We start from the raw sequence: 26,673 nt of genomic DNA, 5'->3' as shown, positions 1-26,673 counted from the left end.
AGAAAGATAAGGGCAGCAGTTGCATGGGAACGCCAACACCTACAATTTCCTCTCCAAGCTACGCATCATCCTGATTTGAAATTATATTACTGTTCCTTCACTGTCCCCATATTAAAATTACGGAACTGCCTTCAAACAATATTGTGGGTGTCCCTACACATTAAGAACTGCAATAGTTGAAGAAAGGCAACTCACCACCATCTTCTCACGTGATATTAAGTATAAGCTAGCAAGCCTCTGATACCCACTTCCCATAATGAATAATTAATAGTTGAGAAAAAAGTACATAATGTTAAAATTACTGCATTTAGTACAGCATAATCAATTAGTCAATGATTTACAGACAATGCGACTCTTCTACAATTAGACCTTCGTCAAGGGATTATAATATAACATTGACATTTTTACACCAATTTCTTAACAGATATATCAGCTTACTACAGTACATTATTCCTATAATTATGTTGGGTTAATAACTGCAGTGCTGCTATTTTCACTGCAGCAAGTTGGAAATTATAATTCCAGCATACATTTACTATGGTAAGATCTTATTGAAGATATTTACAGTGCATTTTGTCAGCCTAGCCATGCAGGAAATTCTGGACCTTTTGTTTACTGTTTTGCACACATTATAGTAAGTATATTTATGCTTAAGTGTTGTGACTTAGCTATTGAAACCCCATTTGCAGGTTAATCTTTATCTTCAGTTCATCAGGAATCTGTCTTTGTCTTTACCCTTCGCAATTTCATATTTATAATCCTGCATTTACTCAATATTTATTTTGACCTTTCTTGAATTAAATGAGAGATTAAACAGTTAAGGTGCCAGATAAAACTTGATGCAAGTGAATTGCAAGTCATGACAGGAAAAGCAATATTAGTCACAGTCTAAAATGGGTAGGTGGGAACTGGGGTTGATTTGTCAGTTTAGAAATTGTGTTCCTGTGTATAAGGACTTTGGCATCCTTGCTGCACACAACTATGTAAGGAAAACTGATATGGGAAGGAAGTTCTGCAAACATCCACTCCCATGGGCTTTCCAGTAAGCAGGCTTTTAACAATCTTTGATTTCATGTTTTCTTTGAGAATGTTGTTGGCCATTCTAATTATTTTAGAGCTTTGGAATAACAAAAACTGAGGAAGTCAATGTAAAACACGAAATATAAGAAACAAGATATAAAACAGTTGCATTTATGTGGCACCTCTCATGACCCCAGAACATTGCGACGTACTTTGAATTTTTGAGCACTTTTGAACAGCAGTTGCTGTTGCCATGTAGGGAAATGTGACCATCAATGTGGCCACCAATATGCACACAACAATAAAAAAGGAAGTCAATGAACAATACAGAACAATAATTACATGCAGAGAGATACTGGGGTTCCAAAGAAAAACAGAAAGGCAACACATAAAAACATTAACTTGGAGTCCATTGCATTAATGGAAGAAGGGTAATTATACAAGATTTGTATCTCCAGTAAGACATTTAAACTATTTTCTGATGTAACAGGTCGTATAGAAATACAGTATTGACAAGAGTGTTCATTGCTGCTTTCAAAACACTAATGTTAGATAAGACAGGAACAGGCCCTACCCCCCACAAAGACAGCGCTGATACATGATGCCTTTCTAAAATTAAAAATCTTTTGCCTCTACATTGTCCATTCATACATGCCTACTCATACATCGGTCAAGATGTCTCTTAAACATTGCTGTTGTTTCCACCTCCACCACCACCTGTGGCAGAACATTCCAAACACTTATACCTTCTGTGCAAAAGACTTTCCTCTCTCATCTTCTTTAAACTTAACTCTTTTAATCTTAAACCTATGTTCCCTAGTAATTACCTTTTCTACTCTAAGAAAAAGGCACTATCCATTCTATCCATGCCTCTCATAATTTTGTAAACTTCTATCACGTTGCCCCTAACCTTTTGATGTTCAAGTGACAATAAACTAAGTTTGTCCAATCTCTCCTCATAGCTAATTCCCTCCAAATCAGGCAACATCCTAGTAACTGCATAGATCTGCATTGTATTTTGTACAACTGTAAATTTAGGTAAAACTGATTTACAATGTGTGTGAATAATTGAAAGACTTTATCCAGATGTTTCCACTCTTTTGATATTTCTTGTAGTTACTTATTGAATTCTGTCTGTCTTATTAGTCACTTGCCAGGCAGGGAACCTGGTGGATATGTGTTCCTGGTTTTAAGGCCTCTCCACACATCACTACCACCACATTGCACACCAGTGGATGGTGCAGCCCAACTAGAGGCGGAGGGTTTTAAATTGTGAATGTCCGAGGGGAAGGCAGGATTTGTCTTTTGAAGACACTGACCTTAATCTTCCTGGCTGATGCACATAGCTGTGGAGACACCATTACCTGGGGCCATGACACAAGCAGATCAGTTATTTGAAACCTCCAATGATGAATGTGTCTCACGTGAGTTCAAGAGCTCATCAGCTGAGAGAAGATGAAATCATGTCAGGAAACAATTGCTGCCTGAAAATGGCAGGTATTCAAATCAATAAAGGAGCAAAACAGGAAGGCTCAGAGTAGGGTTCATGAATCAACAGATCAATCAGGACAGGATAAGAAGGAAGAATAGCATGAACTAATATAAACGCTGTATGGAGAATGGCTAAAGAATTCACTGGTACAAAGACAGAACATACAAAAACATGGTAAGAGGATAAGCAAACGGTAAAAGAATAACCCATAGAAACTATAAGAAAAGTTATAATGTTTAAAGTTCAAGAAAAACTAAAAGGGTTCAAAATAAATTAACATTTGTAAATAGGTTATTTCTCCATGACCAGTGAGAGAGTCAAAGGAGCAGATATGTGTAGTACTAATGGAAGAATGTGCATTTTAACACAGTCAATCATATTGAATTGAATTGAATCAGCTTTTTTGTCACATACATTCAATGAGTACAGTGAAAGGTTTACATGTCGCCACTTAGGTATAAAAGTACCTAGGTACAGCTTCTTTAGTAACAAGATTTTAGAAACTAGAGAAATAGAAGAACCAGCATTGCAGAAATAAAAGTCCACAGCAGGGTCTTCCAACCCATTCCATGCTGGCACCTAGCCTCCATTTCACCCCAGGCCTTGGCTCCAGACAGCATCGGGCGCCACCTTGCGAATCATGGGGCTGGGTGATTGCTCCAGACCGCACATTGGTCTAAGGACGCCATGCGAGGGGCTGCACCACCATGCCTGAAGGCAGTCATGGGAGATTGCCCAGCCATGCCAGGAGGCTGCCATGGAAGACTGCTATGCCAGGTCGGGAGGTTGCCATGCCATACTAGGATCACTGCTTTGGATGTAAGGGGTGCATTAAACAAGCCCTTTTAAATAGAGAGATCTTCATTGTGCTAATCATTTGATCTCCTGCCCCTAAGCCTAATTAGATGGCAAATACAAAGAATGGTCTGTTAATTGTCCACTTCCTGTAACACTTCCTGTAATGTGTTGACGCAAACACATGAAGGACTCAGAAATGGTTCCGACATCTGAGACTTATAAATCCAAAAGCTTTTGGCCATTTTTTTTCCCAAAACCTGGTCATTGCACTGAAACTTGTACCATCCTGAGTGGACTTACCATGTTGATCGCTGAAGGGATATTTCCCATTGTAGGACAGAATTTCAAAACAAGGCATTTTTAAGACTCAGGGGAATAGAATTTGGTTTCTTTCTTTAAATCTTAAGTATTGGAATTCTTTTCACTAGAGCACTATGGAGACAAGGTCATCGAATACTTTTACAATCAAACTTATGACATAGGAACAGAAGGAGACTATTTGGCCCTATTCTGTCATTTAATAAGGTCTGTTTGTGTTTTGAATTCCATATTCCAATCTTTGCCATATGACATTTGATTCCTTTGCCTAACAAGAAGCTACCTAATTCTGCCTTAAAAATATTGAATCACCCTGTCTCCCCTGTCTTCTGAGGCAGAGAATTCCTAAGTTGCATAAGCTTCTGAGAGAAATATATTCTCCTCAGCTCTGTCCTTAAAAGGCAACTCCTGATGTTAAATCAGTGCCTACTAGTTCTGGATTCACTGACAAGAGGAAACATCCTTTTCACATCCACCTTGTCTAGATATCCAGGACCTTGTAGGCTTCAAGCAAATCATTCCTCACTCTTCTGAACTACAGTTGAAAAAAGCCCAGCTGTACAACCTAAACCACATTGGAAAACACACTGATTTTGGGCACCAATGTCATCAACCTCTTCGGGATTACTTCCAATGCATATCTATTGTTCCTTAAATAAAATGACCAAAGCTGCACACTGTATTTGAGACATGGTTTAACCAAAGCACCGTACAACTGAATCATACTTTTAGGCAAATTTGGATAGATTTGTGGTTAACAAGGGTATCAAAGGGTGAGACTATGCTGCTCCTTTGACGAGGTTATGTTGTCCTTGGATTTTTTTCAGAGGGGTCGTAAAGGCAAAAGGTCCGATATGTCTGGAAAGATCAATTTGAAAATGCTTTTAAGTTTTTTTTGAACACTTGGACAATGAATGGTGTGTGGCCAGTTCTCCCATTTCAGGTTTTGGTTTGGTTTTAACGAGTTGTTTTGTTTACAGCTGCTGGTCAAGTTTTAGCTGGGAACCCAGAGAAATAGTTCCATGCTGATCCTCCCTCTCTGTGTGATAAATCTCCTGTAAGAACCTGTGCTTGATTTTACCTTTTTTTGCCAAGGGGGTGTTTATGGGGATGTTGCAATTATTTGGAACCGTATCATTCAGCTGTGATAGAGTCGACTGATTTTCAGATGGGTTGTTATTCTAAATTCAGTTCTCTTTTGTTTGTGTTTCATTCAGTAGTCTGCAAGTAAATTGTTTCATTTAAAACTGAGTGGTTGGGAGGTGCATCACTCCTGGAATATCTACCCTGCACCTGCTTAAAACAACTAGAAAGGTTAGGGTCAGGGCTACCTTCTTGAAATGTTTCGAGGGGGTTTACCCTGGTCTATAACAAAGGATATCAGGGTCAGTGCAAATGTGGAGTTGAGGTCACAATCAGATTTGTCATGATCTTATTGATGGTTGGAGCAGGCTAGAAGGTCTGCATAGCCAATTCCAGTTCCTTATTTGTACATTGTGTGCTATTTTCATTTGCAAATGTAAATAAATGAGGTTAAGGCTAGCTTAAATTGAGTTGAACATGTGCCCGGTGACATAGAAATGGTGGAAGATGTTTTCTAATCTTATCATTTAATCATATCACAGTACAAAGTATTTTAAGACAGTAGTAATGCATTTCACAGGCGTATCATTAATCAAAGTTCATGAACAAAGTTGAAGAAATAAACAAGTTTTGAAAGAAAAGGAAGGAAACAACAGCCTTGCTGACATGAACTTTAATTACTGGAGAGTGCAGGAGAAATGTGAAGATTGCAAGATGTCCCAAACTGGTTTTGAAAATGGACATATTGCAAAGGGGTCCCGCAGTGAACAATAGGGATATTCTTTCCCTTTGCACACTCACTTCACTGCAGCCTGTGAGCTGGCCCTGCAGGAGAGAGGATGGAGCAGGCTGTGATCTCCAGTGAATCTGATAATCAGGAGTCATAGAATCATGGAGTCATACACATTGAATCACATCCTTCAGTCCAACTCATCCATGCCAATCAAGTTTCCCAAACTAAACTCGTCCCACTTGCCTGCATTTGGCCCATATCCCTCTCAACCTTTCTTATTCATGTACCTATCCAAATGTCTTTTAAATGTTGTAACTGCACCTGCATCCACCACTTCCTCTGGTAGTTTACTCCACACAAAAACCATCCTCTGAGTGAAGAAGTTGCCCCTCGGGTTCCTTTTAAAATTTTCTCCCCTGTACTCAAACTCCCTCGGGAAAAGACCTTTGCTATTCACCTCATGTATGCCCCACCTAATTTTATAAACCTCTATAAAGTCACCCCTCAACAAGCTCAACATAGCATTCCAACTCCTATACAGCCGGTTCTGATTTAACACATTCATTCCGTTCTCGTGCAATCTTGCATTTTAAGAAAATCACACAATAGCCTTGCCAGTTAAACTAATGGTGCCGAAATTGCATTATAACTAATACAGATAAGGAAAGTTTGTGTTCTACAGATAAGTCTAAATTTTTGAATCACGTTAACGCCAATTCGCATTAGAACCAACTATACTCAATGATTTGATCAGTGAAGGCAGTATCTTAAATGCTTTCTTAACCACTCCAGCTATATGTGATGCAACTTTCAAAGAATTATTTACCTGAACTTCTAGGTCTCTCTGTTTGACAATACTTCGCAGAGTCCTACCATTAATTGTATATGTCCTGCCCTTGTTTGTTTTACCAAAATGCAATACTTCACATTTATCCAAATTAAATTTCATGTACAACTTTATTTGTAATCTTAGATAACATTATGATTTGGAGATGCCGGTGTTGGACTGAGGTGTACAAAGTTAAAAATCACACAACACCAGGTTATAATCCAACAGGTTTAATTGGAAGCACTAGGTTTTGGAGTGCTGCTCCTTCATCAGGTGGTTGTAGAGTAAAAGATCGTAAGACACAGAATTTATAGCAAAAGTTTACAGTGTGATATTACTTAAATTATATATTGAAAAAGACCTGGATTGTTTATTAAGTCTCTCATCTTTTAGAATGACCATGTTGGTTTCAGTTCTTCCATATGTAACTCGCAAACCTTTTTTTTAAAGTTACATTCTCAAGTGAACTTTAACAATTGGTGTCATGTCAGCCCAGATAATGCATTTAAGGTGTGAGCTGTCCTGTGTGAGACTGTCTGTGCCGCAATGGTCAGACTGATTCTAATCTAAAAAAATTGATTCACAGAATCTTATATGGATTCATGCAGTTTTTGAGCAAAGTAAAATGTAATTTTGCAAGTACAAATTCACCTCACAAACTTATATGTGTATGTGTGCATGTGGGTGTTTGTGTGTGTGGAGGGCGGGGGGGAAGAGGGTGGCGGGGGTTATGAGTGTCTGTGAGAGAGTGTATGTGTGTGAGTGTAAAGGGGTATAGGACTGTGAGACGGTGTGTGCGTGAGTGTGGGAGAGTATGTGTAAGCGTATGACAGAGGGTCTGCGTGAGTGTATGAGTCTCTGTGTGTGTGCGTCTGTCTATGTGTATAGTGCAATGGGGTCACCTGTAGTGTGACATGAACCCAAGGTCCCGGTTGAGGCCATCCTCATGGCTACCAAACTCAGCTATCAGCCTCTGCTCAGCCACTTTTCGTTGTTGCCTGTCCCGAAGTCCACCTTGGAGGATGGTCACCTGAAGGTCTGAGGTCGAATGTCCCGGACCGCTGAAATGTTCTCCGACTGGGAGGGAATACTCCTGTCTGTTGATTGTTGTATGGTGTCCATTCATCCATTGCCATAGCCTCGGCTTGGTCTTGCTAATGTACCATGCCTCAGGGCATTCTTGCCTGCAGCGTATGAGATAGACAACATTGGTTGAGTCGCATGAGTACCTGCCACATGCATAGTGGAAGGTGTCCCCATGCGTAATGGTGGTATCTGTGCCGAGATTCTGACACATCTTGCAGAATCTCTACCGTGACAACGTTGTACCATTCAACACCATACAACGGATAAATGGACACCACACAACAATCAACAGTGAGCCCTCCCAGTCGGAGAACACTTCAGCAATCCAGGACATTCGACCTCGGACCTTTAGGTGACCGTCGTCCAAGGCAGACTTCGGGACAGGCAAAAACGAAAAGTGGCCGAGCAGAGGCTCATAGCCAAGTTCGGTACCCATGAGGATAGCCTTGGGTTCTTGTCACCCTACAAGTGACCCATTTCACTATACGCACACACAGACAGACGACACACACAGACTGACACACAAACAGATGCACACACAAGACAGAACAGACACACAGACACTCCTCCACAGACATACTCCTACAGACACACACTCACATCCTACAGACCCATACACTCACGCAGACCCTTTCTCATACACAAGCGCTCTCTCATACACTCCCACACTCACACGCGCACCCTCTCACAAACTTATACCCCTTTACACTCACACACATACACACTCTCACAGACACTCATAAGCCCTGCAACTACCCTCCCCCGCCACACACACACACACCCACATGCACACATACACATATAAGTTTGTGAAGTGAATTTGTACTTGCAAAATTACATTTTACTTTGCTCAAAAACTGCATGAATCCATGTAAGATTCTGTGAATCGATTTTTTAGATTAGAATCAGTCTGACCATTGGGGCACAGACAGTCTCACACAGGGCAGCTCACACCTTAAATGCATTATCTGGGCTGACATGACACCAATTGTTAAAGTTCACTTAAGAATGTAACTTTAAAAAAAAAGGTTTGCGAGTTACATATGGAAGAACTGAAATCAATATGGTCATTCTAAATGATGAGAGACTTAACAAACAATCCAGGTCTTTTTCAATATATAATTTCAGTTCCATCACACTGTAAACTTTTGCTATAAATTCTGTGTCTTATGATCTTATTCTCCACAACCACCTGATGAAGGAGCAGCGCCGCGAAAGCTAGTGCTTCCAAACAAACCTGTTGGACTGTAACCTGGTGTTGTGTGATTTTTAACTAAATAACATTACACACTGTCCACTCCACCATCTCCTGGATCTCAATCACAAACTGACTTAATCACTCCTCCTAAATCCTCATCCAAATCGTTTACCCAATCGTATATAAATTATAAACAAAATTACAGAGCTGCACAGGGGAAGAAGGAAAATCACCAATGAGCGCAGGTAGGGGCGGGAGAAGTGGACACGGACCAATGAGAGTGGACTATTGGGCGGACACGTTGAGTATTAACCAATGGGATGCTGAGAGGTCTGGGACTTTAGTGATGGAACAATTAAAGTGAAGAAGGGGTAGAGATAGACCAATGGGAACGGGTCTAGGACCGTAAATGGGGCGGGACAATGCCAGGACGGGCCGATGGGAGCGGGATAGAGCAGGGCCGGCCAATGGGGCGGGTGCACGGATGGGGCTTGCCAATGGGGGTGGCAATAGGGCAGGGACACGCTGATGGGGCGGGGATAGGGTGAGTCTGGCCAATGGGGACAGGGATAGGGCTGGGGCTGGCCGATGGGGCGGGGATAGAATAAGGTTTGGCCAATAGGGACCGGGTTAGGGCTGGGACAGGCCGATGGGGCGGAGATAGGATAAGTTCAGGCCAATGGGGGTGGAGATAGGGCAGAGATGGGACATTGGGGGCGGGGACAAGACAGGGACGGGCCAATGGGTTGCGGAAGCCGGGGCTGACGGTTGTGAGCGGGAGGGAGGCGGCAGGTGGACCGAGCGGTAGTTTGAGCCTCTGGGGGAGTTGCTGTGTGTGTGACCGGGACCTGGGAGAAGCGGAGTCCGGAGTGATGCGCTGTTCCAAGTGACTGGGGTGAGGAGCCAGCCGCCTCCGGGGGAGCTGTAGCCGGGCTCGGGTGGCTTCCTGTCCATTCCACAGCCCGCTACCCCACCCAGACACCGAGCCGGCGGGTCCTCCCCGCTCCGCAGATATGGCATTCGCCAACTTCAAGAAGATCCTGAGGCTCTCCACTTTTGAGAAGAAGAAGAACAAACAGTACGAGCACGTCCGGCGGGACTGCAACCCGGAGGAGAGCTGGCAAGTGATCGGGGAGCTGGGCGACGGCGCCTTCGGCAAGGTTTACAAGGTGAGGGCTGGAGGGGGGTGACCGGGGGTGGGTGGGCTCACTCTCCCAGCTCGGGGGGCTCACTCTCCCAGCTCGGGGGGGCTCGCTCACTCTCCCAGCTCGGGGGGCTCACTCTCCCAGCTCGGGGGGGCTCGCTCACTCTCCCAGCTCGGGGGGGCTCGCTCACTCTCCCAGCTCGGGGGGGCTCGCTCACTCTCCCAGCTCGGGGGGGCTCTCTCTCTCTCCCAGCTCGGGGGGGCTCTCTCTCTCTCTCTGCCTCACTCTCTGTGTCTCTCTGGGTCACCGCTTCCCCCTCCTGTCCCCTGCCCCGCTGTGGAGTTGGATCGAGCGGAGCCAGCAGCGCACCCTCACCGAGGTGTTTCTACACGTGTTTCTTTTCCGCGAAATGGGTCGGGTGTTAGTTTGGAAATGAGGGCGTTCTCGGGTTTTGTTTTATTTAAAAAAAATGTAGGACGGAACTGTTGATTTCTTTCTCTCCACTCCTTTGCCTGACCGTTCCCTGGCGGAAATAAAAAGGAAACCTTTCTTTGTTCGTCCAGCGGCTTTTCACAGGGAGACCGGGGCATGTGCAAGAAGTTTTTGTTTTGGTCGCAGTGAGCACAGTGCAGCGGCGTTTTGCTGCTGATTTGCAGTTTGAGGTGTGGGGGAACTCCGGGCTTACACACTGTTATAAGCCCCGGAGTGGCTGAAATTCACCACATCTTAACGTAGCGAGGAATTTCTGCAACATTTTAACAAATACTGTAGAAATGAGTTCCAAAGCCCCAGGCCGTTTTTGATGAAAAACTGAAAGTCTTGAGCTGTCATTTCAGGTTCATATCATATGCCTTGATCAATCCTATCAGTAACCAAATAGACCATCTGTTTTAATGTTTTGTTGTTCCTGTCTTAAAAGAGTGACCTGGAGAGTGTCTTGTTCTCTTTCTGTTTATTGTCTGCTATTAGTCTTTAGATTTCTACTGTCCAGCAGTTGTCTTCACTACATTGGACCAGCTGGCCATATTTAAATTGATTAGCAATAAATGATAGGTTGCACTTTTTCAAAAGCTAGAGATCTATGCCATGTTTTCGATTCTCAACAACGTTAAATGAAATCCAGCATTGAATTCAAGCTCCTTTGACTGCAGTGCATGTTTTAATGCAGTATTGTTCAAGGTGCAATCTTTCAGATGCATTATTGAGGCCCACTTTTCACGGTGATTCAAATGATGTAAAGCCTCTCAAAACGCTATTCTTCCCTCGAAAGAGCCCCACAAATGGATCATTGCGTCTTTGTTTGCTGTGTAAACTAGCCGCTCAGCTTTCCTACGTGAGTGACTGAGTTTCAGAAGTTGTTAATTTTGTTTGAAGTACCTCTGACTATCCTGGAAACTTCATTCTTTACTTAAGTCTAAGTGACACTGGGTACTGGTGAATCCGTGGCTCCAGTACTCGTGTTAAACTGTTTTCCCAAGAATTTAAAGGCTTCATCTAAGTTGCAATGAAACAGCAGAGTCTAAGGTTGACCTCTGTCTCTCTGTCCCCTTTTTGTAAGATGACCCTATGGGTTGGGCAGCTGAGGATAGGATGTGGTTTTGCATCTCTTACTTCCCCATACAGTATTGTGAATTCATGGTCTATCATGTCATTAGCCAAAGAGCTGAGTTAATGTGGTTAAGCAGATACCAACACCAACGCAAATGCATTTTGACTATGAGATTTTGCATTGGTGTATTAAAACATGAGCACATAATGCATTTTTGGATTCTTTTTGCCCATTTGTTTTTGATCTGTTTTATTTTAAAATAAGTTGCTTTGCTAAAATAATGTAGAGGGGATTTGAGATGATTATCTTGGGTGGAGTAGTTCTCCTGACCTGTCCATGGAGTCGAAAGTTTGTAGATTTTTTTGAACAAGAAATATGTAAAGATATTGCGCACACTATACAAAATTGTATTTTAAGCTGTCGACTCAACGGAGCATATGTAGTAGTTTTTTGTGTAAGCAACTGATTGATTGATTATGTTGGCTTTAGCATGTGTATTCCTGCATGTAATTGAACCTGCAATAAAGGTTTCTTCCATTGACATTGGGGAAATTTTGACTATTCGTTGGAACTAAGAGTAGAGTTATTAGAAACTGCATGTTGCATAACCATTTGAGAACGGAATGACTTTATCAATTTACGATATACTTAAGCGTAACAGGTAAAAACTGCTCTGTATGGTTTTTATAGATCCACTGTTTCAAAAGGATTGGTCTGTCAAGCACCTTTCTTATCCTTGATCAGAGTCAAAAATCCACGACACCAGGTTACAGCCCAACTGGTTTATTTGAAACCACAAGCTTTCGGAGCCCCTCTCTTTGAGGTAGTGGTGTTGTGTGATTTTTGACTTTGTCCACTCCAGTCCAACATTGGCACCGCCACATTCTTGATCAGGAGAAGGTGTCGATCATGAGTGCTTACTCTAGACTTTGAGAGCTTTTGGGTTTGGGATGTTTTTGTCATCCTGATCTGATTTCTATACACCTGCAGAGTGACTAGTGAAGATTAACAGGTCCCTGATGGTGCCCCTTCACTTTGGGAAAGGTTGCTGTGTGCCACAGTGTGTGCTCTCTGAAGGATTGGTGCTGTTGTACGGGAACTGCTGCTCAGGGGCGGCTTCATCCGACAACGAAGCTGCACTGGCTGACACAGGAGTGTGCTGGGTAATGCCAGAGGAATTGTCAGGGAGGATGTCAATTAATATTTAGAATGTAGTCTAAATCATATTGGTCCTGACTCCAATTGAAAGCTTAGTGGTTCAAGCATGTAGTAGGCTTGCAGGGGAACTGACCCACTCCATCTGAAACTTGGTATTGCATAATGAAGGAGGCTCTGGTGTAATGTCCCAGAATCTAAGGTATCTTAGGGAAATTTCCTTGTGTCCTTCAAATGGTGAGGGGACATTTGTCCCCAATGTGGATAATGTCTGACAGTGTAGGACCCCTTAGTAGGGAATCTTTCTGTCTCTCTTTTTTGACAGGGGGGGGGTGGTCTGGGAAGGTGCATACTGTAGTATTATGAAACAGGATAAGTAGGTTCACTGGGTGCCAAACCGCATGCAGTTTTTGTGGCTTGGATGAAACTGTTTCAAAATTATTTGGTGTTCAACTGGGCAGCCCGTGTCTAGTTTTTCTTTTGAAGGGTTGCTTTTAAATTTTTGGTTTGCAATTCAACCACATGTTCTTGATCTATGGGCACTGCGTGCAGAGGGGCGGACAGGTGAAAGAGCTTCCTTCTAGGTTTGCTCCTGCGCCTTGATAAACTGACCACCAAGAAGTGAAAGCAGCAGGCCTTGGAGAAAGGGTCATAGTGCACAGCTCTTTCTGTGGTTGTATGTGTACTTGTGTGCAAATCAAAAAGGGGCAAGTGCTGTTCATTACCTTGGTGCGTCATTACCCTGGATAATAACTCAAATGTGATTTTGCTACCTTTCTGGTCAGGTTCTTGTCCGTTTCTGTTGTTCTTTTTCACAGTACCACACTAGGGCTGGTCTAACTTGATTCCTTTTTTGCTTAAGAGAATGAAAACACAGGATCTGGCCCAGTGGTAGTGTCCCTACCTCAGGCTAGAGTCCTGAGTTCAATTCCCATCTCCTCCAGAGGGTTGTCATAGCATGTCTGAGCAGCTTGAAAATAGCTGTAAAACACCAGGTGGTTAGAAATGATCTGTTGGCTGTGCTTCTGCTTGGAATGGCATGTTGAATTCAGATGAACTCAAAACATGTTCGCTCAGAAGGCAGCAAACGATTGAACTGATGTTTCATTCAAATTGCAGTTTGGCTCACTATTGCATGTTTATTTTACTGAAGAGTGCTTGAAGCATGGAAGTCAGTGGATGGGGCTAAGTATATGGCACAACAGGTGTGAACATAAAAGCTTTAAATAATTGAGCTATATTTACCTATTCATAGTGAGGTCTGCTATTCCAGCGAGCCTTTGTTTTATCCAGATATACTGCTAAGATTAGTAATGAACTCTGCTTTCTTCAGTTGATCACAATGTAACTATCAATTAGTAATTTTGATATTAAGATTATCTTCATTATCTTGCTTCACTGTTATATGTTTGAGTGTCACCAATCACAAAATGTCATATTTCTCAGTATCCCTTAACCAAGCAGGTCAGTTTTCATTTTAGTGTCGGCTCATCTATGGAGTCAGTGAGGGTAAGGGTGAATACAGCACACACCTTAAGCTGTTGATCTCCCAATACTGATGCATGGATCACTCCTGCAGGTTACTGGAAGAGCAGAAGTGGAAGTGCTTCAGGCTCTCTGACTTTATTCCTGATGAAGGGCTTTTGCCCGAAACATCGATTTCACTACTCCTTGGATGCTGCCTGAACTGCTGTGCTCTTCCAGCACCACTAATCCAGAATCTGGTTTCCAGCATCTGAGATCATTGTTTTTACCAGCTTTTGTGTTCAGTCCAGTGTGGTCTAAAGCAATTCATGTTTGCCTCATTGTTGCATTGGCTGAGATTATCTAACTTGGCATAATGGTTTCTTTGAGTTTGTTATTGAATTGGATTGCATGGACAGAGAAGACGTGGTGCAGAGAAGACCATGGAGGCCTAGCAAGCAGAGAATTAACCTATACTTTTGGACTTGAGTCTGATTTTTGAAATGGGTTGAAGATGGAAGAAGACAAGCAGTTATGGTACACTTGTTCTTAAACAGGCCCAGAACATGCAGAGAGATGCTAATTGTACTTTGAGCATTATTGTCAAAACAGTAGAATACAAATTAAAGGAAGCAATGATCAAATTTTATAGGAATTTGGTCTGGCCACATCTTTAAATAATGCTAAGAAACAAGTGCTATAGTAGTGCAGATTTATATCCAGTGCCAAAGGTTGATCTGGCCTGGAAACGATGGATGGACTTGAACTGTTCAGTTTCTGAAAACAAAAGTCAGCTGACAGGTCAAAGAAGTATGAGCCCAGAATATCACTTGGGTTTAAATTGTGCGTGTGCGCGCATAGAACTGGAGACACAAGTTCAAATGTGTAAAGGATAATTCTAGGACTGATTCGTGAAAGTTCTTCAGAGTGTGCCTCCTGAGGGGGCAATGGAAGCAATATGTTGGGATTATGTAAAAGAAAAGTGGATGCTAAATGGATGACGATATGCTGGATGGTCTTTCTCCTTTGTAAACATCTAGAGATATTTAAGTGTTATTAAGTATCACTTTCCCACCAAAATAATGTGTGAATATCTTGTGTAGCATTAATGCAGTGATTGCAGCAATTCGTATGACATTCTAGCTGTGTACAGTGCAGGTTATTCTTGACTGTTTTCGAACTTGTGGATTCACATTCCCACTATTGTGAGTTTAAATTTTGTATTAATATTTTTAAAATACAGCAATACTTGCCTAAAGTTCCTCTGTTGGAGTGCTGTATGTAGTTTTAGGGTCCACACTAGAGAGAAGGTACAGTAGAAATTCAGTTAAAACATTGCTTTGTCCAAATAATTTGGAGCAGAAACCTAGACAGTAGAAGCTATTATGCAGAAGGTTATGAAAGTCTAAAATGAACTTCTGCAGTAAGTGATAAACCTTTCAGACCACCGTTTCATTTATGTGGCTGAAGTAATACAGCACATTTCATTTACGCATGTCCACAGTATCCAGAGGTAATTTGCATTTTAGTGCTTGGATGCTCGTGTTCCTGTTGAGGTGGACATAATAGAAAACGTTCATTTTTGAAACTTTGACAGTAACCTAATAACTTTGAATGAGGGAAGTTGTTTGCTTTTGAGATGGATTGCAAATCTAGTTCCGTTGAAGTTGATTGAGTCCAATACAAAACAATAGTTCACGTTTGTCTGTCATGTTCTTTTATCCTAATGTCCTCTGATCTACTCTTCTGCATTCCTACAATGCTGATTGAAGATTCAGGTTTGAACTTTGTGTTGCATCATATGAGCTCCTATACTAAATTGAACTTTGGCTAACTTTAAATAGATCCAAATAGGATTCTTAAACTAAATCTTAAAATTATTAAATTTATCATACCATCATGGGTAGAAATATGTTGACAGTGCACTTTACCAGAACGTTTCTAGAGATGAGTTACAGTTGGTGGATAGGCTGGAGAAGACAGGATTGCACTTTCTAGAGAGAATCGAAAGCTGTGGGGAGATTTGACAAGCCTTTCTTTAGTCCCTGAAATGTTCCTTATTTTGGAGTAAACATCATGAAAGTGTGTGAATTTAAAGTAATTATTTTTTAAAAACAGGCAATTTGTAGAGAGAAGTTTCATTAAAAAAACTAATGAGTGGTCAGAAGTTGTGGAGAAGAGTTATTACTCACATTTTGGAATACATTACCTGATGGGGTTGTGAATGCAGATTTAAAGTAACCGTCAACCTTAAAAAAGAAAAAGTGCAGGAAATGAATGGGGTAAAAAGTGAGACTAACTGGTTTGATTTTGGAAAATACCGGCACAAAATCAGTGGATTGAATAGCCTTATCTATTGTCTTTCTCGTGTATGTGGCTTAATTCTCATATTGACAGTAAGGTCAATACAAAGTGATTTTTACCAAAAAAAGTTCTTTCATTTTGTGCCAAGCATCTGTTTATTGAGAGTATGGTGAAGAGAAACAATTTTTTGTTTGCAGTACGAGTTGTTCTGTGTGGCGGGTGTGCATTGAATCTGCACCACAGATTATCCATTCACAACTAGTCCTCTGTTTGCATGTGGAGTTTATAAGTGTTGAAGTTGTAATTAACACTTATCAAAAAGACTATCAGTATTAAGTATCTTGCCCGTGCCTTCAATGAAGCAAACACTATCCGAACAGTAGCTATTTAAATGTGTTTAATGAAAAGACTTTTATAGGTTATTTGATAAACCAGTGTCAGATAACTTGGATCCAATTACTGCTTTGTGCATGTCACTCATGGTGTTGAATTAACTGCGGATCAACGTAAGTAGACTAAATTCTTCAATTCCTGTTGTTAATTTGTAGCTACAACTTGAAAGTGCTTTCAAGTTTAAAATCTTCAGACATCTTGCTTTAGTTTGTTTCAAAACTGAATTGAAACAGATTGATCCAACAGGGGGTGTCCAGCAGCATTTAAATAATCTGCACAATCAGTATGAAATAGGTTGAGAGTTGTTGTTTCTGTGATTTCGCAAGTGAGTGACTGAGCTATCCAAGGTTGGATTTTCTTCAGCTAACGGCCCTCCCAGGACCGTGAATTGTGGGGGTGGTAACTTGGGTAATTTGAACTGCATAGTATGTGGACTGTTTTAGCATCCAGCAATGGATTGGTATGTAAAGAAGTCCCAATCAGTTGCTTGGTGGAATGTTTGCTGGTGTTCACTCTCTTGGTTCACCGATGAAAGAGTTCCCATTATACTGGATGTCGTTTCTTAAAAAAAAAAATCAAACTCCTGTAATTGCCAGTCAGGCATGACCCACACTGGACAGATGATGACACCCCACTTCATAATGATGCACCTCTAGGTTGACTGCAAAAATCGCAAAGCACAACCTGCTAACTCACCAAGTGGTGCACTCTATTTCAACTCTCTGGACCTTCAACTGCTGGAGGATGGGCCAGGGAAGATGTGCTGTCTAGCTCCATTAGTGGAACATTAGGAACAGCTCAAATCTGATTCTGGCTGTCCAGCCAGAACATTGCTAAAAGCTGAACTCCTGCCCTGATAGATCATTCCTGGTGACATCACAACTGGTAAAGTTTCCATTTTCCCAGAGGACAATAGCGTTGCTCTCTCATTAGATAGAGCTATCTGTTGGTGAGTTTAACCAGAGTGTCACGATGCTTCAGGCGAATGGTGACATTGAGAAGGTGTGGGGCTTTCATGGTGATCTCAGCTAGTACAGGAATTGAATGCACTCTGTTGGCAGAGCTCTGCATTACAAATTAGCCATCCAGCTAACTTAGCTAACCAACCTCCAGACATCTCCATCATTCACATAGTCAGATGTACAGCATTGAAACAGACCATCCAGTCAACTCCTCCATGCTAGTCGGATATCCTAAAGTAATCTAGCCCTATTTACCTGCATTTGGTCCATTTTACTCCAAACTCTTCCTATTCATATACCTGCCCAGATGTCTTTTAAATGTTTTAATTGTACCAGCCTTCTCCACTTCCTCTGGCAGTTCATTCTATGCACACACCAGCTTCTGCAGGGAAAAGTTGCCCCTTAGAACCCTTTTAAATCTTTTCCCCCCTCATCATAAACCTATGCCATCTAGTTTTGGACTCCCCCTGGGGAAAAGGCTATGGCTATTCACCTTTACATATGCCCTTAATGACTTTTTAAGCCCCTAAGACCACCACCAAGCCTCCTATGCTACACGGAAATAGGTCCCAGTATTTCCAGCCTTTCCTTATAACTCAAAGCCCTCCAGTCCCAGTGACATTCTGGTAAATCTTTTTTGCACCCTTTTTGGTTCAATAATATCCTTCCTATACCAGTCCAGTCTCTCTTGCCAGACCAGAAAGGAAATTGTGATGTAAATTGCAATTTATCCAATACTGCATGTCAATCCAGCATTTTGACAAGAGAGGCAGTAGAAAGGTAAAGCTGGGTGGTAACAATGTAAATATGGAAGTTTACTTTAATCGTTTGCAGCTAATGGTGCCAAAGAACAGGGGATAGATATGGCCAAAGGTTTTTGGGGAGCTCCAGAAATAAAAGTAAGAGAAAAGAAACTTCCTGGAGATTGTCCAGATAATTGTTGAACAGTGGAGTAGTAGCATTGGAGAAAGTCCCAGAGAATGGCACTTGTGACTCCGAGTATTTTCAGTGTGGAAACATGATTGGAAAGGTTCAAACGTGGAACTGCAGAGGGAAAAAAATCAAAATTTGACAAAGATTGGAAACATTAGAGGTGGGGCTGTAGTTTGGGCTTTTTAATATATAAAGGAAGAAGAGGATGACAGCTATTTTGAAAGGTATGGGCTTGTTCCTGAAGATAGGGCATCATTATCAAGTGGTATACAGGCCAAGAATGGAGTGAGTGGTCAGCAGTTCAGTGGCACAGAGTCAAAGAGGCAAGGAAAGACTCTTATGGACAAGGTAAGTTCAGCGATATAAAACTAAAAGGTTTGCTCGATGTACAAGCAAACCTACTTCAGAAAACATTGGCAAAACAGCTGATCACTTTGCTAATTTAGATAATGCTCTCTAAGAATATCTCTGAGCATAACACCAGTACATTCCCCCAAGGCAGACTCACTGTTAACAACTGCTTCCCATTACCTTATAAGCATATGCACTCCATCAGCTAATGACTCATAACATGAGAACTTGACTGTTTTATGGGTTCATAATCAAAATGCACTGAAACACAGCATCTCAGAATAACTTTGTCACCAACTGCTAACACAGAACAAAGACTTCTCGTGCTCTGATTAAAGCATTGTAATTTGTGGCAGTCTGCAGCAACTAATACAATGATCAGAAGAATGTGGAGGCATTGGAGAGGGTATAGAAAGAGTTTACCAGGATGTTGGTGTGGTTTGGAGGGTATTAGCCATGAGATTGGACAAGCTTGGCCAGTTTTCACTTGAATGAAGGATGAGGAGTGACTGGACAGAAATTTACAAAACTGGGAGGCATGGATAAAATGGATAGCCAAAATCTATTTTCCAAGATTAGAAATGTCAATTATTAAGGGATATTTGGGGTAAGGTTTAAAAGTGATATGGGAGGCAATTTCTTTTTTACACAAAGGGTGGCGGGTACCTGGAATACGCTGCCAGAGGTGGAGGTGGCAGATACAATAGCAACATTTAAGAGGCATCTTGACAGATGCATGGACCTGCCGTAATGTGGACGTGCTGGTGCTGGACTGGGCTGGATAAGTCAGAAGTCACATGACCCTAGGTTATGGTCCAACTGGTTTATTTGAAATCGCAAGCTTCCGGAGTACTGCTCCTTTGTCAGGTGAATTGCCATGGCGGGGTATTGAGTGATATTGACTTTGAACAAATATCATGTTAGGAAGAACTACTTGATGAAAAAGGGTTCACCAGAATAAAATAAAGGGGTGCAATTCTAATTGTGCACACAATCATCAGTATAACTGGTTCCCAACCCCACCATTTCAAGAAATGGAGATATGAAGTTAGGTGTTGGCCTTGAGGAAATGACAGGCAGCACAAAATGAGAGGGGTTATTGAACCAACAAAACTAATGCCATATTATGCCAATACATAAGTAGCAAATTTAAAACAAAATGAAAAAGGTGCCAAGGTCCCCTGAGGAACATTGTAAAGTAAAAGTGAGCTACAAATCATTGAAAGATGATGTTAACACAGATGACGAAAAGCTTAGTCAAGCAAGAGATATTAGAAAGCATCTTGAAGGCAGATGCACAGACAGGAATTCCAGGGCCTTTATGATCAATGTTATAGCCATCAATTCTGCAACAATAAACTTGGGAATGCTCAACAGTCCAGAATAGGAAGAAACCTCTGGTTCTGTGGGAATTTAAAGACCGGAAGGGGCGAGGTGATGAAGCGTTTGAAAACCAGAATGAGCATTTTAAATCGAGGCATGCTTATTCAGGAGTCAATATAGACTGCAGCCACAGTGATAGGTAACTGATCTTAGTAAAGACAACAGACAAATTTTGCATGACCTCAAGTGTACAGATATTAGAATGCATTATGGCATGTAGGACTTAAAAGACAAGCATACTATGTGCAACAATAAGGTACAAACAGTCCTAATAATTAGCAAACATTAATTCCAGATATTCAGATCTGAAAATGTTACACACTTCAAATAATCAAGCATGATGTGAACTACTTGTGGGTCTCAAGATAAATACAATGTCAGAAAAACATTTTCTTTCCAAATGAAATATTTTAAAAGTAGGAAAATTATTTACCATTTCAAACCTGGAATATATATTAATTGGAGGAGAAAGTGAGGGCTGCAGATGCTGGAGATCAGAAGAAGGGCTTATGCCCGAAACGTCGACTCTCCTGTTCCTTGGATGCTGCCTGACCTGCTGCGCTTTTCCAGCAACACATTTTCAGCAAAATATATTAATTGTCAAACTAAGAAAATCACTTTTTGAGCCGATTCAACATACACCCAAGTACTTCACTCGTGTGCATAACACAGAGCAAATTATTTTTAAAAAAATCTTTGCAATATTTTCCAAACCTGCAGCTCCAATAATCTATTATGATTATTTAAGGAAGAACTTTGGAGCAAGCATTCTGGGAGTAAATTCAATTAGACTAGGTAGGTTTTTTGCTTGATACCATAGCTGGGAATTAAGAAAACTACTGGAAGACTGTCACTTTAAAATGTGTTGAATACTTGCTTAGGACCAATTCTATAAGACTCAGTTGCTGTTTTCATCATATTGAAATGGCTCTTTTGTTTCAATTACATAACTAAGCAAACAGTTATTGTTGAATGATGAAGGTAAACTTCAACCGCTTCAAGTGACACTGACCTTATAGGGGTTACAAAATCATGAGGGGCATGGATAGGGTGAATAGATAAGCTCCTTTCAACAGGGTAGGGGAGTAAAAAACTAGAGGGCATAGCTATAGGGCGATAGGAGAAAGATTTAAAAGGGACCTGAGGGGCAATCTTTTCTCTCATGGAGTGGTGCGTGGATGGAACCAGCTGCCAGAGGAAGTGATAGTTCCTGGTAATATGACAACATGTAAAAGGCATTTGAGCAAGAACATGGATAGGAAGAGTTAGAGGGATATGTAGGCAAATAGGACTAGTTCAGTTTAAGATAAGGATGAGTTGGACTGAAGGGCCTGTATCTGTGTTGTCTGACCTGAGGTCTAAAGTCACTGGAGTTAAGAAGAATGAGGGGATAATCTCATAGAACTCTACGCGTAAAGGATGTTCCCAAAGGCTCTGGAATCCTGAACCAGGGGACTAAGGATATGGGCTGAAAATGCATTGCTGGAAAAGCGCAGCAGGTCAGGCAGCATCCAGGGAACAGGAGAATCGACGTTTCGGGCATAAGCCCTTCTTCAGGAATGAGGAAAGTTTGTCCAGCAGGCTAAGATAAAAGGTAGGGAGGAGGGACTTGGGGGAGGGGCGTCGGAAATGTGATAGGTGGAAAGAGGTCAAGGTGAGGGTGATAGGTCAGACTGGGGTGGGGGCGGAGAGGTCGGGAAGAAGATTGCAGGTTAGGAAGGCGGTGCTGAATTCGATGGATTAGACTGAGACAAGGTGGGGGGAGGGGAAATGAGGAAACTGGTGAAATCCGAGTTCATCCCTTGTGGTTGGAGGCTTCCTAGGCGGAAGATGAGGCGCTCTTCCTCCAACCGTCGTTTTGTTGTGGTCTGGCGATGGAGGAGTCCAAAGACCTGCATATCCTTGGTGGAGTGGGAGGGGGAATTGAAATGTTGAGCCACAGGGTGGTTGGGTTGGTTGGTCCGGGTGTCCCAGAGGTGTTCTCTGAAACGCTCCGCAAGTAGCCGGCCTGTCTCCCCAATATAGAGGAGGCCACATCGGGTGCAGAGGATGCAATAGATGTGTGTGGAGGTGCAGGTGAATCTGTGGCGGATATGGAAGTTTCCTTTGGGGCCTTGGAGGGAGGTGAGGGGGGAGGTGTGTGGGCGCACGTCTTGCACCTCCTGCGGTTGCAGGGGAAGGTGCCGGGAGTGGAGGTTGGGTTGGTGGGGGGTGTGGACCTGACGAGGGAGTTACGGAGGGAGTAGTCTTTACGGAATGCTGATAGGGGAGGGGAGGGAAATATATCCTTGGTGGTGGGGTCCGTTTGGAGGTGGCGGAAATGACGGCGGATGATGCGCTGAACATGGAGATTGGTGGGGTGGTAGGTGAGGACCAGTGGGGTTCTGTCCGAGGGGTGGGGCTCAAGGGCGGAGGAGCGGGAAGTGGAAGAGATGCGGTGGAGGGCATCGTCGACCACGTCGGGGGGGAAATTGCGGTCCTTGAAGAAGGAGGCCATGTGGGTTGTGCGTTTTTGGAACTGGTCCTCCTGGGAGCAGATGCGGCGGAGTCGAAGGAATTGGGAGAATGGGATGGCGTTTTTACAGGGGGCAGGATGGGAGGAGGTGTAGTCCAGGTAGCTGTGGGAGTCGGTCGGTTTGTAGTAGATGTCCGTGTTGATTCGGTCGCCTGAGATAGAAATAGAAAGGTCGAGGAAGAGGAGGAATCTGAGACTGTCCAGGTGAATTTGAGATCGGGGTGGAAGGTGTTGAAGTGGATGAACTGTTCAACCTCCTCGTGGGAGCACGAGGCGGCGCCGATACAGTCATCGATGTAGCGGAGGAAAAGGTGGGGGGTGGGGCCAGTGTAGTTGCGGAAGATGGATTGTTGCACATATCCTACAAAGAGGCAGGCATAGCTGGGGCCCATGCGGGTGCCCATGGCTACTCCTTTCGTTTGGAGGAAGTGGGAGGATTAAGGATATGGGGTTAAGAATGTGTATAGGTATAAGCAAATAGGAAAAGAGTTGAGTTCTGAGTTTTGTGAAACAAGTGGTTCAGCTGAGTATGACTCCAATCAGATAAAACGTGCAGCTAACAATGGGGTGCTGGAGGCAAGGGTAATGGGTTAACAAGATGGAAAAACATTCATTATGTCGGGCAATTGGAAGCATTCAGTATGTATGGTCAGTTTAACAAGGTGAGAAGTATTGTGTGAAGCCAGTTAAGGTGAGGAATATTCATTGTGTAACAGCAGATGGCTTAATCTTTACTGTTAAGGCTCACTGATTGTAATGGTCACCCAATCAATATATATGTTGACTTATCTGGATGCTCATTAAGAAACTGCTGTTTGAGAGAGAAGACTGTGAACTCATGTCCCTGTGCACATGGGCAATTGTTCTGTCTCCCTCCAGGGGCCTGGAATAAAGATGAGGGGGAGGGTTAAGTAGGTAGGAATGGGATGACAGGGTAACCTATTAGGACTGAGATGAAGAGAAATTTCTTCACCCAGACTGCGATGAACCTGTGGAAATTCTCTGCCACAGAAAAGCAGTTCAGATCAAGACATTTTTTTCAAAGTAGAGTTAATATAGTTCTTGGGGCTAAAGAGTATAAGGCAAAGCAGGAATATATGAATTGAATAGTGTACTCCTCCTATTTTCTGTGTTTAAAATTCAGAAAGAATTAAACCACTTTTAGCCCTTAGCACAAACTTGCTATTTTTGGAACTGATTCCATTCCCGTTATGGTCACGTTGGGAACTGCATTGTATCCTATTTGCAGATCCTCTTACACTTACGAAGAACGCTTACCTTCCCTATCATTATATCTACATATTCTGCTCATTTAAGACTATTAATCCAGAAGTGCAGGCAATGTTCTGGGAATCCTGGTTCAAATCCTGCTATGGCAAATGTTGGAATCTGAATTCAGTGGTCATCTGGAAAGATCATGAAACTGTTGTTGGTTGTCAGGAAAATCCCATCTGGTTCACTAATGTCCTTCAGGGAAGGAAATCTGACACCCTTGCCTATATGTGACTGTAGACCTACAGCATTACGGTTGACTCTCAACTGCCCTCTGGGCAAATTAGGGATCGGCAATAAATACTGGCCTGGCCAGTGATGTCCATGTCCTGTGAATGAACAGCAAAGAAAAACTAGAAACGCTAGTAAACCAAATTTTTTTTTCAACAAGATTCAACAGTTTCATAGTCACCGTTATTTATTTAGAGAACTAGCTGTTTTCAATCTAGCTGATTGTTCTTTTATTGAAACTGTACATAATCTGCACTTCAGTTATTCCAGTGCCCCCTTGTTCTCCAGAAATTCCAGTTCACGAAAAGCTCTTGACTACATTCCATCTCTTCCCCCCCCCCCCCCCCCACCCCACCAAAACCCAAAAATGGGTCTTGTTTGTGTGGGTTTGTTTTCAAAACCAGCTGACCTATTTTCTATTATTAACACCTATCCTTCATTTATATGTTGCCTCCGCTACTTACTCTGTTCATTCTCAACATCTGTTCCACTTTCTCCTCCTAGTTTGTCAACAGTTTTGACTACCCAAAGAAGGGTCATATCTGACTTGAAACACCAAACTCTGTGTACCTCCCCAGATGTTATCAGAGCTGCAGAGTTCCTCCAGCATTTTTATTTCAGATGACAAACATCCATAGTACATTGCTTTAATGTTAGTTAGCCAGTTATTTTTGTACGTTGTTCAGAACCTGGTTTCAATAAGCTCTGATTATTTAGATGTAGAAACATCTATGGTATGAACTGTTTGGGGCAATATTTATTCAAATTATGAAGGACTTTTAATGGTTCCTGACTCTAACTCTTCTAAACAGGTGCTGCTTCATTAAAAACAAAACTTTCTAAATTTAGCTGGTTTGCTGTGAATGTGACAAGTCAATGATTCCACTATATAGAGGCCTGTTCACACTTAGATTTGAAAAGGAAATTAAAAATCAAAATTTACTGCCAAACAGTAATAAATTTTTCAAAGCAGTTTGAACTTGAGTAAGTGTTGATATGAAGCTTCTCCCAAATGGGATTTATAACAGTCCAGTGCTAATATAAAATGTAGCCTATCCATTTTCTGCCTCAATTTTTAAACCAATTTTAATAGATCTTGGCTTCTGTTGTATTACCTTGTTTAGTTGATATTTGATTGGAATGTCTGTCTTTTCGTTCATTGTAATTGGTGACAAAAAAGATAGGGCAGGAAGAATTGTGAAAAACCGAAAACATAACTAAATGCAAGCTGAAGTTTGCGTTAAATATAGTCATGATAAAAAAGTAGCTGTTCAGCATATTAAGCTGCTAAAGTTCAAATATCTGACCGAAATGTTGATGCAGCAACTTCTGTTTTAAACTTTATTTTTGAGAAGTTGGCCTTGGTGGGTAGGTCAATGTTTATTGCTCATTTTAATTTGTCCTTACAGTGGTAAGCTGCTACCTTAAATTCAACTAAAGGGTTTGCTGGGTCACTTCAGAGGGTGGTGAGCAAGTCATTTAAATTGCTCTGGTCTGGAGTGGCATAGAGAGAGTTTTTTTTTTAAAAGAAGATTCAGCAGTTTCATAATCACCATTATTTCTATAGAGAACTAGCTGTTCTCAAACTTCCACAATTATTTCATGAAACTTAACTTTGTCAGATGCAGTAGTGGGAATGAGCCAGAATTTATTGGAACTGAAGTGTTTGTTCAGAGTTCCTGGGTCAGAGAAGCACCGATGGAGGATAAAGCGAATCACATCCGAAGACTTAGTCAGATGATCGCAAATGAATTTCAGTAATCTGACCTGGTCAAAAAGGATTACAGGGCAACTTCGATTATCCAAATGACATAGGCGGGGAGTATTATGTTCGAATAATGGAATGTTTGGATAACACCGTTTACTCCAGTATCGGGACCCTGAGATCTTGTTCGGTTAATCCGAAGTTCGGATAATTGAGGTTGCCTTGTATTGCAATTGTCCAATATAGGTATGTCATCTTGAAAATGCAGCTGCATTTGTGGTTACAAATATTCTAATAGACTATCTTATTATCATCTAGTAAAATGTGCATGGCCACAGTATTTATTTGACTACACTGGTTTTAAAACCTAATCCCTCTTTCAGTTTCGAGGTCCGTGTTGTAAGGCTGCTGAATGAATTCTGTCAGGGGTGTGTTAACTTCAAATTTGATGTGTAATTGAAAAAAGGAACCGTTTGATGAAAGCCAAGCAGTCCACTTTCCACAGAGATGTTATGTGAATGTTTTTTAAACAACTGCACTGAATCTGGTGACAACTAGGCAAAAATCACAAACTCATTTGATTTGGAGCTGCATAGGCATTTTGGGGGGTTTTCACCACCTCAATTTATTTGTTTGCTGTTGCTTTAGAAACTGAAACTGTTGCGTGAACTGGATTCTATTTTAATAAGTAAGGGATAAGCTTTAACAGGGAATCTGGTTACATTCAGATAATACCACATAGATGCACAAGGCT

The 26,673-nt window shown here is 41.9% G+C and overlaps 1 protein-coding gene across 2 annotated transcripts in view; it reads left to right on the top strand.

Moving 5' to 3' along the window:
• Positions 1-9,359: 9,359 nt before the first annotated feature.
• The window catches only part of stk10 (serine/threonine kinase 10), a 111,916-nt gene continuing 94,602 nt past the window's right edge, over positions 9,360-26,673 (top strand). For both annotated transcript variants that reach the window (XM_043703803.2, XM_043703802.2), the window contains exon 1: positions 9,360-9,726. In XM_043703803.2, the coding sequence (XP_043559738.2) occupies positions 9,571-9,726 (156 nt within the window). In that variant the 5' untranslated portion in view covers positions 9,360-9,570. The remainder of the gene's footprint in view (positions 9,727-26,673) is intronic.

The sequence above is a fragment of the Chiloscyllium plagiosum genome, unplaced genomic scaffold (assembly GCF_037043375.1).
Source record: "Chiloscyllium plagiosum isolate Xiang-an unplaced genomic scaffold, Cpla_swu_hap1 HiC_scaffold_16, whole genome shotgun sequence".
Taxonomy (NCBI): Eukaryota; Metazoa; Chordata; class Chondrichthyes; order Orectolobiformes; family Hemiscylliidae; genus Chiloscyllium; species Chiloscyllium plagiosum.
The sequence above is the reverse complement of the archived record's forward strand: the minus strand, read 5'-3'. Positions and strand labels throughout refer to the sequence as shown.